The sequence below is a fragment of the Labrus bergylta genome, chromosome 12 (genome assembly GCF_963930695.1).
Source record: "Labrus bergylta chromosome 12, fLabBer1.1, whole genome shotgun sequence".
Lineage (NCBI taxonomy): Eukaryota > Metazoa > Chordata > Actinopteri > Labriformes > Labridae > Labrus > Labrus bergylta.
Window position 1 is genome coordinate 16,118,717 of NC_089206.1, and position 16,807 is coordinate 16,135,523.

Genomic DNA, 16,807 nt, shown 5'->3' on the forward strand with positions numbered 1-16,807 from the left:
GCAAATCGATATAACATTTATGAACAAGAAAAACAAATAAACAAAAAAAAGGCTTCTTTATAAAGGCCGTGACAAGTAGTTGAAATATGACGGAGGAAGAGACTGCATTATAGAAAATGTTGAGGATTATTTTATTACGCAGGATTTACATTGAAGGCATAAATAATAAGTCTGGGGAACAAATACTATCAAAGAAAGCATATATGAAATAAACATAGAAAAACTGATCTATTCATTCATGAAGGTTATCTAATGTTGGTCGTGATACATTCAATCGCTTAGTAGTCTCTCGTTGGAAGTTTTCTAATTTATTTGGAAAATATTTGCTGAGTCAATCGATCCATAAGCCCATTAACTACCCGAGGTCTGCACGAAAACGGAAAAATACGGAAGTCCATCTCACTGCTCTGTATAATCTCTGATCTGTCTCGCGCGCAAATACGTCACATACGCGTTTAGGTGGTTTAGGTTTACGTACATCTCGGTTTTTTTTACAGTTCATAGTAGTCTACCGGATATGTGCAAAAATCAACTGTTTTTAGTTTTGGGGTAAGAAAACATTGCGACAGTATAGAAGAAAAAGAAGTGAGCTCCTAACAAATCAGTGACAACAAAGGCATTTGCAAAATAGTTGTATTTATTCAATTTATATAGCCTCTACTTCATGTTAGCCTATAATAAATTGTCAAAATGGGACATAGCCACCTCAACTTAGGCCTAATTCAAAATACACAAGCAAACTATTTCTTGACAATAATAGGTACATAGGTTCCCTTTACTCTCCTGCTTTTACTGCAGAAATTGATTACCATAACATTTCACAGGCAAACAACACTTGTTTGACTGCAACAGCATTGTTTCATATTTCAACCAACTTACATTTTCATGTTTTTCTTGTGTAAAACAGTAGAATGACTTTCATTTGTAGATTCATTGAATACCTTAGCTTTATTGGATGCAAGAAATGAAAGAAAAAAAAGCAGAAAATCAATACAGAAGTTCCAATATATTTTACTGGCGCTAAAGAACAGTCTCAGTCCCAGGCCACATTATTAGGTACGTACAGCATCTGGCTTGAGGAACAGTCTGCTGTGCCAGTAGTCTGGGTTGTCAAAAGATGTGTTGCTGCCATGTTCCCCCATGCCAGCACACACCTTGATGTATCCCCCGATCCCTGCACACCTGCCGCTGCACGTCTCCTCAGGAACAGTCCTCCCCTTCACTGGGAGGTTCTGGTAGTCTGCCTGCTCCCACCCACCGGGCACCACTCCAAGTCTGGTCATCTCCTCATACTCCTCCACCTTTTCTCCTCCAGCTGTAAGCACATCTGGCCTGGGTATGACCGTACTGCTCAGATCGCCCTGAAGTGGTTGTTTATTTGTGTTGTGGTGCTTCTCCTTTTCCTCTTCTTCCTCCTTATGCGTCTTTTTCAACACCTCCACCATTTGGTCTGTTTCCTCTGTCACAGCTACAGATGTTTGACTCCCACTTTTCTCCCATGCTTGATCCTCTCCCTCTTTAGAGTTGCAGCGCCTGATATCCATGTATTCATACCTGCCTATCCCTTGGGCTTCATCTCCTTGGTCACCCACAGCTCGGATCCTGCTATCAGAGTCTCCAGAGAGATTATGTTCCTCTGCGGAATCTCTTTGATCGGCAACACTTCCCTTACAACCTTCCTCTTCTTGTCTGTTCGTTAAAGGTGCGATTGAAGCAAGAGTTTCCACTAGTGCTTGGTGCTCTACAGGTACTAGAGCCATGGAGGTTGGAGAGGGTAAAGGTGAAGATTTAGGATTAGGTGCCACTGAAGGACCAGGGGAATTGGCTTGTGTTAAGACCACACTATTGGAGGAAGACTCTTTGCTCATGATTTCATACTCCTGAGTGAGAGACAGATTATCCTTGAGTGTTGGTTTTCTTGGCCCATAATGAGAGACTCTACAGACTGTGACAGAATGTGTAGAGAGAAAAGAAAAGAGGGAGAAGCCTTGATTACATATCCTTATGAAATACATGTATCAGCCATATTCAACAGGAAAAAAAAAATCTGATCAGTCAACATGCTCTTATCTTACTGCTGATTATTCACCTCTCTCTGGAGTAACCGGTGACCCGGCCAGGACATAACCATAGTGGTCTACCTCCTCCTCGTCCTCTGCTGTCCACACCTTATACGAGCATGGACTCGATGCCGTCGAGAGTTTTCTGTGTCGGCTGATGGATATGCGAGGATTTCCCCTCTCTGAGCCAAACCTGGCTCTGTGAAGACTACTCCCACTTTGTAACCCTTCCTCACGCAGCTCTGCCTCTCTGCCGCTGCCCCTGACTTCTGATCTCTCTGGCAGCGTCCGCACAGAACTCAGTCGAGACCTCTGAAGCCACAGCTGAGATGGAGAAGCAGAGACTTGGGACTGATGCAGCAGTTCATTCAAATTCATCCTATTATTATTTTTAAACAACACTATTAGACCAGAATTCCCTACTGTTATACTGACAGTGACGGGCAGCAAAATGTATTTGACTATGGCTACTTGCAAAATGAAGAGGGTTAGAGCTAAATATAGCTTTGCTTTCATAATGTAAATGTGAGTCAGTTATACCTGGCGGATGCTGTCCACAGGGCTCGGGGTCATCGGTAGGTACCCAATTGGGCTGGCCTGAGAGGTGCCACTCTGCAAATGATGGAGGAAATAATGTTGTTTGCCACTTCCTGATCCAATCTGAATGGTCGTCAAATGTTTCAGATCTTGATATTTTTCATTACCCTGTTAGAATGAATCCTGGACCGAGACAAACTCCAAGATGGAGAGTGTTGGAGAGGAGGAGTAGCCAAACCATCCTCCAGCCCCTCCTCATCTTGGTCTTCAAAAGCTGCCTCCAGAAGCCCTCGCTCTGATTCTCTTCGATGGATCTCTCCTGTGACCATTTCTGCGCCCTCCGACTGCAGAATAACACAAGAGTGAAGGGTTTGAGGTCAAAGTGAGCACCAGAGGATTTGTCTCACTAAAAATGATGATTAAAGCGTCACCTTGATGACTAGATATCGAGGTGGGTCTCTTGCCATGCGAGTAAAATCACTGGCCAGCTCTTTAAATGTTGGCCTTATGTTTTCATCGATCATCCAGCCTGAAAAGAAGAATTTCAACAATCACGTCTGGTCTGTGTCTGTTCGTGCACACTGGTGGAAAGTCTTTTCACACCTACATTTAACCATGACCATGTAGACATCTATAGTGCAGATGTGGGGCTGTGACAGTCGTTCGCCCTTCTCCAGTAGACTTGGCACTTCCTGAGGCTGCACAGACGCGTATGGCTCCGCTCCAAATGACATCATCTCCCACACTGTCACCCCTGTCCGGAGAGAGATACGCACACATTTGAAACACCTCTCTGGTGAAATTCACAGACAGCAGCTTTCAGGGGGAATTTGGATATTGGCACGTAGCCTCTTACCATAACTCCAAACGTCACTCTGATGAGTGTATCTTCTAAACAGGATGCTTTCAAGGGCCATCCATTTTAAGGGAGTCTGGATAAGGAGACAGATTGCCGACAAGCTGTACTGATTTATTCTATTACAGGGAAAACCTTTTCAACAGGACTTCAGTTAACTGATGAGTCATAAAAACCTTGGTGTCGGTAAAGACATATTTCTTGTCGTCGGGGTAAAGGAGGTCTGCCACACCGTAGTCAGAGATCTGGACCTGGTAGTCGTTCTTTAGCAGGATGTTGCGAGCAGCGAGGTTCCTGTGGACCAAGCAGTGCTCCTCCAGATAGTACATACCCTAAGACACACATGATAAATACTCTGTATGTCCTTTAACAGTCGCTCAAATGAAAAAAAAAAAACTCACATTCACTCACCTTAGCAATCTGCACACACCAGTTAAGGAGGCGCTGGGGGTCCAGGCTGGTCTTGTGCTGCCTTATGTGTTCTAGTAAGGAGCCCTGTGAGCTCAGCTGGGTCACAAGTTGCAGAGTGGGACCTGGGCAGATGCCCAGAAGCCTCACAATGTAGGGATGGTCCAGACTGCCCATGCACAGCATATGCTACATAGAAAGCAAGTTATACAAACCATATATACATTTTCTATGATGTAATGTCTTGCAGTGGGAATTTTAAATAACATTACACACTTACAAGTTACAAACATCTCTCTTAATATTCAAACATTTCTATTTTCTTCTTTGCTACATGCCTGGCTAATGCTTATTTCTCAGAGGTTTAAACTACTTTAAAGAGTGTCTGAAGCTCAGATTCTCACATCAGTGATCTCAGTAAAGGTCTGTCGGCCTGAGGTATCCTGGATGGTCTTAATGGCCACAGGGATCTTCACTGTCTCTCCCTCTGGAGTCCAAAAACCCTTCAACACAATTAAACGTACAGCAGCAGCATGAGATTCAAAAAATTCAAAAACAGGAAACGTGTAGCTATTCTTAAACTAAAACTATAATCAATAATGAACCTTTAGCTTTCCAAAATTACAAAGTGGATGATAATTACCTTGTTCACTGTGCCAAAAACTCCTGAGCCAAGCGTTTTAATCTTTTTCAACTCTGAGGGTCTCAGGATGCGGGCATGAACCCTGGTACCTTTCTCCCCAGGACCCAGTGGCTCAAAGCTCTGCCAAAAAAAAAAAAAACAAGAATAATTCCCGCATTACTTATTTTCTCGCTGCATATGGTAGTTAATGAGGCTGGATGGTCTTGGAAGTCTCACCTCTCCACTCTCCAGGTACCGCCTCATGGCTCTCTTGCGGCGAATGGCCAGGCCTCGGTGGTACAGCAGGCCCAGGAAGAACAACACCAGGCAGAAAATAAAGCAAGCTGGGACACCTAAAGCTATACCTGTGATCTGACCACTGCAGAGGGTAGCAGAGAGAGTACCAAATTGGTAAATAAGAAACAATCTAACGGTACAATTTTATGAGTCAAATCCTTAGCCATTAGATTTACGGTCCACAGTTTCTTCTTTTACTTCACATCAGATTTATATTGTACTCTTTTTGTGAATGATTTCTACAGGATAAAAGAGCTTCTCAGGAATGTTTTCAGTGTTCACAGGTATGTGCACATTTGCTGGCTTCACTCAAATGAATGGGAAGTTAAAGATCTGCAAAGGATAGAAAGTTCAAGATGTTTTGCATCATTTTCAGTGTTCCTATTTTCTTCTCTTATTTATTCTTGCTGTATGTCCCCATGAGGATTTCTTATTCGAGAGGGGGTAAAGTACGAGACTCTTTTTTTGTCACCTGTTGCCATGGTGAATTGTAGTATAGGGGCTAGTTGTTTTGGTGCGTATGCTGAACCCCGAGTGAACCTACCCAAAACTGATTGAACCAACTAAAATCAGCTGTTCAGACTGGAGACTCAGAGTTTCCCATCTGAAAATAATTCGACTCAGAGTTCAGGGCTAGACTCAGAGATTGTAGAACCTCCTTTCTGAAATGTGCCCCAGTTTGATAGATCAAACATCCTGCAGTGTAGTGTTTTATGTTTACCAGCAGGGGGAAACACTTACCTACTCACTGCCAGTCCTGTTGCCTTTAAACAATACTTTAATCCTGGGCCTGAGCATCTGTAACGTTTTAAAACATCATTATATCTTCAACAGTCACTGAGAAATGAAAATATAAACACACATATATTTTGAGTCCAGTCTCACCCCTGTGTGCAGTTGTGGTGACACGGTTCACAGTAACCGTCTCTGTTGGGGTATTTAAAGATCAGGCCCCTCTGACCGTCGTTCACTCCAGTAGGACAAGAGGACATGCAGTAAGGACCATCTTGAAGGTTGGCACATGCCTCACACTTGTCTGCACCCTAAGACAGAGAGGAATGGGAGAAACGGCGACATAGGAAGAGACATTATGCATAGAATACAATGAAACTTTCTACACTGTAATGAATCAAGACATATAATAAGACATCAAGCAAATAATGTCTAGACATTATTCCAAATATTTTTTCATTAAGTTGTTCTCAGCTTGTTCCCAGTTGTAAGCCTGGGTTCAGGAAAACAAGCACTTACTGTAAAATATTTCTGATTTATTTTTCTTAAAGGGAGAGTGACACGTCCCGCTATCCACATTTTATATTACCTATGTATGTACACCTATGTAGGTGTGACTGTAAAAATCTAATCAAATACAGAAAATTATACAAAAGACTTGTTACTGAGGATATGTTTTTTGTTTTTTTGTCTTGACCCCAAATATTATTAGCCAAATGAAATCTAGATTCATACAAAAGCATTCAGCTACAGTGTAAGAAAAAAGAAAATGATTACCGGTCCAGTGCAGCTGGCTCTCCCGCTCTGAGGCTTACACTCTTTATGACAGGCAACACACTCACCATCAGGTTGGGCAAATTCTCTCGGAGTTCTGGGAACACAATTTTCCAAAAATATAAAGTTAGATAAGATAGATAAATTCAGTTAAAAAAAAAAAAAGAAAAGCATTAGTGAGGACATCAACACATAAATGTATCCACTGACCCAGTGAGAAAATTGCAGCTGCTAATGCATGTGCCCTGTCGGCTGTAGTTCCTGCAGGAGACACACTGGTTGGGCCCCGGACCCCAGCAGCCTGAGTCTGAACACAGCGGGTCACACACTTGGCCCTCTGCAACTGTACACACACACAGATGGCAGGAAAGATTCAGGAAACTGCTGCAGCGATATATACTGTATGTTTGTTTTTTTTACATGTCATTAAAACTAATGAAAATATAAAGTGACAAAATTAAATGTAGATTATATAGGAGCCTCACCACACTCTGCCAGTGGCCTGTTGTTGTTTAGGTTGTTGACTCGAACTCTGCGGCCTCTGAACAGCTGCGCCCAGTTAACAGTGTGCTGGTAACAGAGGTTGGCATTCTGACTGATGTAAACACTGCCATCACTGATCTCACGGAGCGAGCGCAGACCCAGTGAGGTAAGTGTGGGGATGTGCATGACCATGAGAGAGAAACGCCTTCAGATAATGTGTTAGAAGGAGGATGATAAGAGGGAAGAATACAGAAATATACATTAGATTTAGAACTAAAAGAATAACAGTAACTCAAAAATGAAACATTTCTGCAAATGATGTAATAGTTTTAAGCAAAATGGCATGCTGCAGCTTGGGTCTGTCTTTATAGGCATCACACTCACAATTACCTGTTCACAGCTTTGAAGCATAGAGAGAGAAGAGAGAGTGCACAAAGCACCTTGTCATGACGTGTGAATGCAGATAGCAGCTTAGAGCAGACAAATAGAGGAGTGTGGAGTGTGCCACAGAGCAGGGATGACACATGGTTATGCAACAAACTTAACATCTAATATGGAAAGATATTAGTTCAGCCAATAGCGCAAGCATTTCCATTTAAAGGGGGGAAATATAAAACTGTTAATTAGTGCTTTTTAAAGGCTTTTTCATATAATAAGGAAACTCCATTTATCCTTCATGTTTATTGTCTTGATAATCACATAAACAACATTAAGCCTTACTTGTAGAGTGACCTCCCCTGAATGGTTGTCAGACTTGAAAAAACAGACAGATCATTCAGTTCTTTGGGCCATGATTGGATGTTCAGGATATCTGATGGTAAAACAAGGAGACTATATTAAAGGACCAATATGTAACATATCTACTGAATTAAATAAAATGACCTCACCATATCATCTGACATTAAGGAAACATGGTAGAAGGAAACTCTTGCACTTCAGCCACTCCACTAATGGAGGTGATTGCTCTCAGAGAACGACTTAAGAAGGCAAATTTAATAAATGTGCAAAGGACAAACGTTTCGTTTTTGTTTGGTTCCTGTCTCGAAGAAGGTATCCACTAAATAATTAAGGAAAGATGTTATGTTGAAGTGCTGGCTTTTCAGTCAACAATGCAGCAGCCAGTATGGCTACCTAAGTTTTGATTCCAGTGCTGATTGATTTGTTTTGACCAGGGAAGGCGGGCGGTTTTAAGGCACCCCCACACGGCTGTTTTGGATGCCCCTCGGTTTGCCAGGCAAACAGCAAACCAACAGGAGATGCGGTGTTGGAAGAAGGCAAGCTAACTACCGACCTAAAAAGCCTCCGCATTTGAGCTCCACAACCAGAAACATGGTGAAAATAGGATAAATATCAGCGCTGCATTTAAATAATGTGGATAGGTAAGAGGGCAGGAAGGTTTCTAGACTAATGCAGAGCTTGTTAAAGACTGAAGCGTCCGTGCCCACTGCATGGCAACCCATGTGCACAGCGACTCTAGGGAGGAGGGGGAGACCGCTCTCTCCAATGTTTTGAATTTAGACTTCAGTACCCATTTTAAACACTATGTGTCAAAGTTACAGATTGCTCCTTTAAAACCTGTCACTGAATTGTGAACAGGAAAGGCAATCAATTTCAAAGTGACTGGAATACTTTGAAACTTATAAGTAAATACAAACCTGTAATCTCTCTGACAGTGCTGAAAACGTCTAATTTTTTGGCATCCAGAGGCGGGACGTTCTTAAAGTCGTCACTATGAAGAATTAAAAAACAAACAATAATATCAAGCACACTGTAAAACACTGTCGGCTGAGATTCACCTGGCGCTAAAGCCTATTACCCAAGAATCCCTGTGACCAGGAAGTGGAGGCTGCCCTGGATCTTGGTGCAGTTGATGAAGCTGTCGATGTTGCTGGAGTCTACAGTTTGTCTGTGTTCAGCACCCGTACCTTCACACACTGCAGGGAACACCAAACACTAGCATTAAGCTCAGGGGAGAGATAAAGGCAGTGTAAGAGTTATTAGAAAATGTTTGGTTCTATCAACCTTTTGGGCAGAGTCCACTGCAGTGCTCACACTCCCTGTGACCCTCTCGCTCCACCTCCATCTTGTCTTGAGGACAAACACTCACACAGGAGCTACCGTCCACCACGAAATGAGCTGCAAAGATGTTGACGAAGTTCAGGAGAGACAGAACAATCAGAATATTTAAGACCGAGCATAATGTCACGTCTACCGCAAGTATTTCATCGCTGAGAATATTATGACGACACAGGGAAGTCAAATGATGTTCCAAAGAGTTACACACATACAAATAAACAAACATCTGTCACTCACTGGGGCACTGGGAGACACAGATGGAGCCGTACTGATATTTGGCGTTCGGGTTGGTCTCCATGTGAAACGTCTGCTTGTTATAGATCAAAGTCTGCGGACACTGAGGCACACACGCTCCAGAGTCGTTGAAATGACGGCATGCCTATACACAAACACACAAATGCACAAACATATCCAGATGGTTACATACAAGAACATTTCTTGGCTAAAACCAAAAGTCATTCTGTGTAACTGAAGAAAATAAATCGTATTAGAGGATTCTATAAAAATGGTGTTTCATGTTAACACAATAAATGTCAATGTTTGAATAGTTGTTTAATATTTCAGCTGTTTTTATTTGCTAAATAAAACTTTAAAATGTAACAGTTTTAGCTGCATGTACACTAACTTTTTCCCAGAGAGAGAAAAATCCCAACAAGTATTCTACGGATAGCCAGGAAATCTTATACCCCACATTTTTGCCTCCCTGATGTTTGAATCTAATGGAGTTCAGTGATCTTTTGTATTTTCTGTAAGTGTAGGTCAAATCTTAATCATGTTTGCCTTAGCTAAAGTAGTGCTAATTAGAAAATGTTAGATTAGATTAGAAAACTTTATTGATCCCCAGCGGGGAAACTCATTTGTCACCTCGTCAATTCATACACACAACAAACAATATTGACAGTACATCACAGTACACAACAAGTAAATAAATAACAAACACCACTGAAACCATTTGAATAATCATGTACAGCCATGAGTCAGAAACACAACTAAAAATGTTCATTCAAATATTGGACTGCTGCAGGAACAAAGGACCTCCTGAGCCGTTCAGTGGAACATTGTGGCATCACTAGTCGCTCACTGAAGGAGCTTCGGAGTCCGTTAAAAACACCATGTAGAGGATTGTCTTCACAGATCAAAACAGTTTGAAGTTTGGTCCTCATTCTCTTATGAACAGTGATCTCAAGTGAGTCTGGGCTAATGCCAATCACAGAGCCAGCTTTTTTAGTCAGCTTATTGATCCTGTTTTTATCATCCACACAGATGCTGCCACCCCAACACAGCACAGCATAAAAGAGGACACTAGCCAAGATTCCCTGATAAAAAACATAAAGAAGACTCTTGCTAATTTCAAAGGATCTCAGCTTCCTTAAGAAAAAAAGTATTGACTTGAAAACATCATCAGTATTCTTTTTCCAGTTCAATTTACTGTCCAGGAAGACACCAAAGTATTTATGAAACTGGACAGTCTCGATCTGCTGACCCTTAATGATCACTGGGGAGACCTCGTCCTTTTTTCTTCTAAAATCTATCATAAGTTCATTTGTTTTTCCAACATTCAGTTTTAAGAAGTTTGCATCACACCAGCTGACAAAAGAGTCAATCTCTTTTTTGTAGGCAGTGTCATTGCCTTGGGTAAGTAGACCCACAAGTGCAGTATCGTCCGAAAACTTTTGGACGTGACAGGACGCCTGACCATGCCTGTAGTCAGCAATGTAGGGTGTGAATAAAAACGGAGATAACACGGTGCCCTGTGGAGCTCCTGTGTTAGTGAGGACAATGTCTGACTTTTAATTATCAAGCATGACAAACTGAGGTCGAGACAAGAAGTAATCTAAGACCCAAGAAATAGTTGTGTTGTGTAATTTAAAATCGATTCATTTGTTTGCTAAAACATGTGGTTGAATGGTGTTAAAAGCACTGGAAAAATCAAAGAACATAATCCTAACTGAGCTAGCTGTTTTTTCCAGGTGACTGTAAAGTAATGCATCATCAACTCCCACACCTTTCCTGGAAGCAAACTGCAAGGGGTCTTGAAATGCTGATACCTGTTTAGTCAGGTGACCCAGGACAAACCTTTCAAAACATTTCATAATGTGTGAAATCAGGGCTATGGGTGTAAGATTAATAAGGCAGCTGCTTACATTTGATTTTTTGGGAATGGGCACAATGCAGGACATTTTCCACATTAATGGAATTTTTGAAGAAGACAAAGAAAAAATTGGATGATGGACTGAACACAACTGGTCAGCACAGACTCAGGGTGCGTGGATGAACACCATCTGGGCCTGCTGACTTGTTGGCATTAAGGCGCTTTAACTGTTGTCGAACCTCATAACAATAACCTAATAACAATAGCTGAGCTACAGTCATCTAGCTACTCTGTGCAAGAGTTGAGAGGACGTTCTCATGAGCAGAAGAGAAGTCAAACCTGGCAAAGAACTGGTTTGACTTATTTACATTAATCTCTGACCCAAGGAAGCCAGAGTTACTGGTCCCATAGCCAGTGATAGATTTCATACCTTTCTAAAGGCCCCTTGTGTTATAATTAGACATCTGTCCCTCCACCCTCTCCTTATATTTACGTTTACCTTGTTTGATCAGTATTTTCAGCTCCTTTTGAGCAGTTTTTATCTTCTCTTTGTCACCAGTATAAAATGCATATTTTTTCCTGTTAATAGCAGCTTTAACTTCCCTTTTCACCCAAGGTTTATTATTGGGGTCAATTTTGACTTGCTTGCAGGGGATGACAGACTTAGCACAGTAATTAATATAACAAGTGACCTTGTCCAAGATACTGTCCAGGTCATTGTCATCATCAAAAAACCCAGACCAGTCGGTGCAATCAAAGCATCCTCATCAGACATTCTGCACACACATAACTATAACTGCAGTAAGTGTAATGTGTTTGGGCACGGATTTATCTGAAAAACTATAATTGCTATAGTTGGGAATGTTTAGTGTATTGATTATGGTCAGATTTATGGAGGGTAAAAGGTGCCTGTAAAGTAATCGTGAAATTGAATTGTGAACTGAAGGCCTGTTTTCTTTTATGTAATTGTGGGTTTTTTCCTTGATTAACTTCAAGTGTTTCTTGTTATTTGTAAAAAATAGAAAATTGTGAAATACAAAACCGGTTACCAACATTCTGTGTCGTGTGTTTTAGTTAATTCTCCACCAGCTCCAAGAGTCGAACTGTACCTTAGCCCTGTACACATTAATTTGTTACATCTTGCCTTTTTTGATCATTTATTATTTTTAAATACATATTTTATTTAAACAAAATGTTGTATCCTGAGTGTTACACTTGTCATCCTCTGTCCTCCTTGTTTACTCTGAAAGTAACCTAAGACTGTAGTTATGATCATTTTAAGCTATGTAATTAAATAAATAAAAAAAACACAATCAGGGAGGCACAAAATAGACTAAAGTTAAAAAAGGAATATTTGTCCTTTTGCTTTTTTCCATCTTCCTATAAATGACCAGGTGCTTCAACAAAAAAAGAGCAAAATAACTTTGTAGACCTTGCACAGCTGTAATACCACACAATGATTAAAATAGAAACAAGTAAAGTGGGTTGAGAGTGGGTGGTTCAAGAATCTGTAAGGGGATTTCCATATCACACTATCATTGTATCTTGCAAAGCGTGTTATCACTAGATTCCCTTAGAGAGGCTAAAGGAGAGTACTCACAAAACAGTCCACGTCCAGAGGGCCTTTACATCCTGCTGCACATTCTATGTGACAGCAGTCCCTCGGGCTCGTCCCAAAACAGCGGCCATTACACTGCGGAGCGCACACCGTCTTAGTCACTGAGACAGAGAGGAGAGGCTGGTTGAACAGAGGTCACCGATGTACGTGTGTGTGTGTGTGTGTGTGTGTGTGTTGTGTCTCTCTCTTCATTTCTGTGTATGAAGAGAGGCATTCTGTGCAGAAAATGAGAAGGAGAAGAGATAAAACACAGAGAGAAAATCAGAACAATTGGGCACTCACAGATCTGACATTGGTCCTTATTTGGCCCCCAGCAGTAATCGCCGCAAGATTTGTGGCACGGGCCTGACAGAAAGAAAGATTAAAAAAAGGCAGACACAAAAGGCTTATAGGGAGGAGACAATTACAGATAATTTGGGCATATAATAAAAAGAACACCATCACAGACCTCTCTCTCCATTGTACTGGATGTCAATGGGAGCACTGTTGTTCCTGATGATATCTTGCCAGAAGATCCAGGGACCGTAACTCAGGTACTTGTTGTTGATAATCTGCACTCCTCCCTCCAGAATCTCTGTGAAGTAATGGTTGAGAAATGATGTAAAATACAGAGAATAAGCATGGACAGGATACCTTTCAGAAAAGTTAACAGCTAACACTTTAGACAACAACAAACACAGAGGCTGCTATGTAAAGTGTCCATCAGTATTAACTCATTCCAATCATACACATTCATACTCCTTTGACGCAGCAGCGGGAGCGACTTGGGGCGAAGTGTGCAGTGTTTTTTTTTAATGTCTGGGTTTTTTTTTGAATGCATTTGGTGCCTTAAAACAATTTAGGGAGCTTGTACACCTCTCAAGTGGAGTATGTTGGGCATGCATCTGTTCCCCTGTTTTTCTTTACCTGTCAGATTTGCGAGCCCGAGCTGCCGTAGACCGTTGGAGCCGTCCTTGGGGTAGTTGAAGAAGACAGAGAGAGCAAAGCGTCTTTCATAGAGGCTGTTTCCTCTGATGACTCGTAGTTGCCCTAAAGGGATCTCCTGAAAGTGGTTCATAGCAATGAGTACGTAGCCGGTCACCTCGCGGATTGTCTGTAGGGGAAAAAAGGAGTACACATCTACTACTTGTACATAAAGATCGGTTAAAAAAAATGAAACATAGAGGAAGATGAGGTTTGACCTTTAGGAAGGAGAAGTCCCAGTTACTTTCAATCTGGGTGATCTCCAGGTTTCCCAAGATGATCTCACAGCCAGTATAGCGATCCTTCGTCAGGTTGTACTGGTTCTCCTGAGAGCCTGTGGAACTCAGGCCATTCTGCGTACCTTGACACACCACTGATTTAAATATGGAGAAAAACACACGTTAGTACAAGTGAAAGAAAACAAGTTGAAGTCCAAAGGTTACATTTATTTCAATCACCTTTACTGGAATATTAAATGTTTAAGGACAATGCCAGCGGTTTGCATGTTCATTTACTATTTATTTATTCTACCACATGTACTTTATATCACTGCTAACCTTTTTGCTAGTTACACCTTGAGTTTTTTGATGAACTTTTAGTTAGTTTCTGTTTATTTCTATAAAATCAATTCACAGACTGTTGACTCTTATTTGAGCTGTGCAAAAGATCAAGGGACATATAAAATCTGTATCATGTTGTGTCATTGTTACACTGATATTGCAACAAATCTCATTAGATTACAATACAGCCATAATGTGATTTTGTAAAAGGTTAATGCACACAGTGTCCATATTTCGTGAAGAGCTTACTATGTGATGAGCAATTAATCAAAACCAATTGCTAGGGGGGAAAAATATCCAAAACATAGCATGCCATGGACAGTTTTAGCAGAAAATAAATCAATGCATGACTTGTGGTTAAGGATCTAAAACATGCAGAAACATTGGATGGAGGAGACCAGATGGGGAATATTTGAGTGCTATAGGGATATTTGTTGTTTCTGCAGTATAGGGCTTGGTCTTCCTGGCGCTCTGTTTACTGCTGTGTTGGGTGCAGAGTTGGATGTGAAGCAGAGTAAAAGTAGGCAGACTGAAACCCTGCTACATGAAGCAGTCCAGGCCAGAGGCTGATGGCGGAGAAGGCCAAGGGTCGAGGAGAGCAGAGCTTTTCTCTCACAAAGTGCCCCATTGTGATGAAGTTATAAATGTGGACAGTGTGTCACAGTGAGTGAAGAGTGATGCAGTGACAGACAGTGCTTTTGTGTATGTGTGTGTGTGTGTCTGACGGGGCTGCGTTGCTGAGATCATACCAACAGATAATGGGGCTTGTGTGAGTGGGACATTCTGGCAGAGGGACGGGAAATATCGTGAACGGAAAGAGACATACACACCATCTTGTACGGACTAACAAAAACTGTGGCACTGGACATGGTGTACAAAGATTACACACCTGCAGCAGTCAACACAAGTCATATTTCCTGTCTGCACTGGAAACATGCAGAGGATAATTCCAGAGTCTTCCAGTTGAAGTAAAATTGAGCTTTGATGCTTGTTGCATGTATTTGTATGAAATATTTTCGAGGATTATATGCTGAAAAACAACTGTGATGATACAACAATAATCCATACCTTCATGATTTTGCTCATTCATTGCAGAAATGCCTGATAGTTCTTACTATTTGGACAATTAAAATGTCCATGCATGCACTTGCATGATTGCACACCTCAAACATCTTTAAAAAATGTTTTTTTGGGGTGGGATGCAGGGGTGAGCTCTCGTCCAAACAGGCTTCTCACCCTGGTTCTATCTTCCCTGCCCTCTTCCTGAAATCTTCATACAGACTCATGTCTCTGCTTTTCAAGCTAGCATGGAGGGGGTGGCTTTGGGAATACCCAAGCTTACTGCCATGCCTCCTGAGGTGTCGTGGGCCGAACTTGACAAAACATTGGTGAAGGCAGGTGCCCACTCGTGATGCACTGGCCCTCACTGCATTTCTGTTTTCACTGAGTCTTGGGGCCAGTAGGGGCCAAGGTTATGTGACAGATCAGCAGGGCATAAGGGCTCCACTGAGTGCCTATAGCCTTTTCAATAGGGCACACCTACCTTGTGTTTTATTTCAAATTGAAAAGAATTTCATTGTGTACCAAAAAAAAACATCCACATGAACAGGACCAGATGTTCTCCAGCTGTTTTTTTTATTTATTGTTTTCGACCGAGGTCATTGCCATCCAGTTGACATTAATGTCCTGTCTCCTCTAGGACTTTAATGTAGCTCTCATTTATCTCTAGCAGCCTAAAATAGTGATATATTGCTACATTAAGAGCCTTGTTCGGAGCTCCGTTTTAACAGTAAAAAAGCACTCAGGGAGGAAAGTACAGTAAATTCTGTGTGATTCAAATCAAAGGAAAGTTGAGATGAGGGTAGATAGTTTATCAAATGTAGCTCTCTTAAGCTCAGATAGCATGAGTGATCTTTATTCCTCCTCTTATACTGTTTTAATTGAGACTATATCATTTCATACAAGCTAGAAGCTGGTTCACGTCTCTCTCACAGAGTTCATGAAATTCTGACATTGAAAACGCGATTGAAATATGGAACAATAAATTCCCTTACCTTCGTGGCTTTGGGCTGATGCTGTTTGTAGCCTCCATACAGATGTCACACAAAACAATATGACTCGCCACAACTGGATCATGTTGAAGCCGGAAGTAATTAGTGAAATGATATCATATCGTGCAGGTTCAGGTAGTCCTTTGTACGATCAAAGATATGGTGGAAGGACTTGATGTTTTCAAAGAAAATGTATCCCTGGTTCCAGGCTCCGTTTCTATAAGATGAGAATGAAAAAAAGTCTTCTATCTTGAAGAAGTGAAAGTGGAGGAGAAATGAAAACTTAAATGAGCATATAAATTGCACCAACTGCTAAACTGTTTACTACGAACAAGTGGCAGTTTATTTTGACGACGGGTTTTCCCTCCCAGAGAGAGACACGTGATTGGCCAGGAGCCTGATTTATTAACCAATCAGAGATCGGTCCGTCTATCCCCCCCCCCCTCCCGCTGCAGTTGGGGTTGCACTGAACAACCTATACAAAAAACATAAAAAAGAAAAGAAAAAGAAAGTTAAGCTACTTAATAAAGACACAACTTGATCATATCTATTTACTTTAGTGTGATTGGTATGAATGAATAAAATTGGTAAAAAAGAGGAAAAATTAGACTTAGTTGGCAAAAAAGAAGAAGATCTAAACCTCTTGTGCAACATCATATATGTCCCATTCTGTGCAGT

At 41.4% G+C, this 16,807-nt stretch overlaps 1 protein-coding gene across 1 annotated transcript; it reads right to left on the reverse strand.

Moving 5' to 3' along the window:
• Nucleotides 1-619: 619 nt before the first annotated feature.
• Nucleotides 620-16,464, reverse strand: erbb3b (erb-b2 receptor tyrosine kinase 3b). Its single transcript, XM_020635129.3, has 28 exons — nucleotides 16,133-16,464; nucleotides 13,737-13,891; nucleotides 13,462-13,648; nucleotides 13,004-13,129; nucleotides 12,838-12,900; nucleotides 12,538-12,656; nucleotides 9,083-9,224; nucleotides 8,792-8,905; nucleotides 8,586-8,703; nucleotides 8,425-8,498; nucleotides 7,490-7,580; nucleotides 6,772-6,974; nucleotides 6,497-6,629; nucleotides 6,290-6,383; nucleotides 5,666-5,823; nucleotides 5,522-5,578; nucleotides 4,721-4,862; nucleotides 4,505-4,624; nucleotides 4,266-4,364; nucleotides 3,865-4,050; nucleotides 3,630-3,785; nucleotides 3,454-3,529; nucleotides 3,205-3,351; nucleotides 3,029-3,126; nucleotides 2,765-2,941; nucleotides 2,601-2,672; nucleotides 2,090-2,384; nucleotides 620-1,945 (listed from the first exon to the last, which is right to left on the reverse strand). Exons 1-28 carry the CDS (start codon nucleotides 16,212-16,214, stop codon nucleotides 1,053-1,055), a joined length of 4,377 nt encoding a protein of 1,458 aa, XP_020490785.2. The 5' UTR covers nucleotides 16,215-16,464; the 3' UTR covers nucleotides 620-1,052.
• Nucleotides 16,465-16,807: the final 343 nt, after the last annotated feature.

Bases quoted from the DNA above. Each gene is read 5' to 3' on its own strand.
- erbb3b (XM_020635129.3), bottom strand. From the start codon at position 16,214: ATGATCCAGTTGTGGCGAGTCATATTGTTTTGTGTGACATCTGTATGG. The intron at 8,499-8,585 runs GTAATAGGCTTT...AATTCTTCATAG, and splicing joins CTGGTCACAGGGATTCTTGG to TGACGACTTTAAGAACGTCC. The intron at 6,384-6,496 runs GTCAGTGGATAC...TTGTGTTCCCAG, and splicing joins AGCTGCAATTTTCTCACTGG to AACTCCGAGAGAATTTGCCC.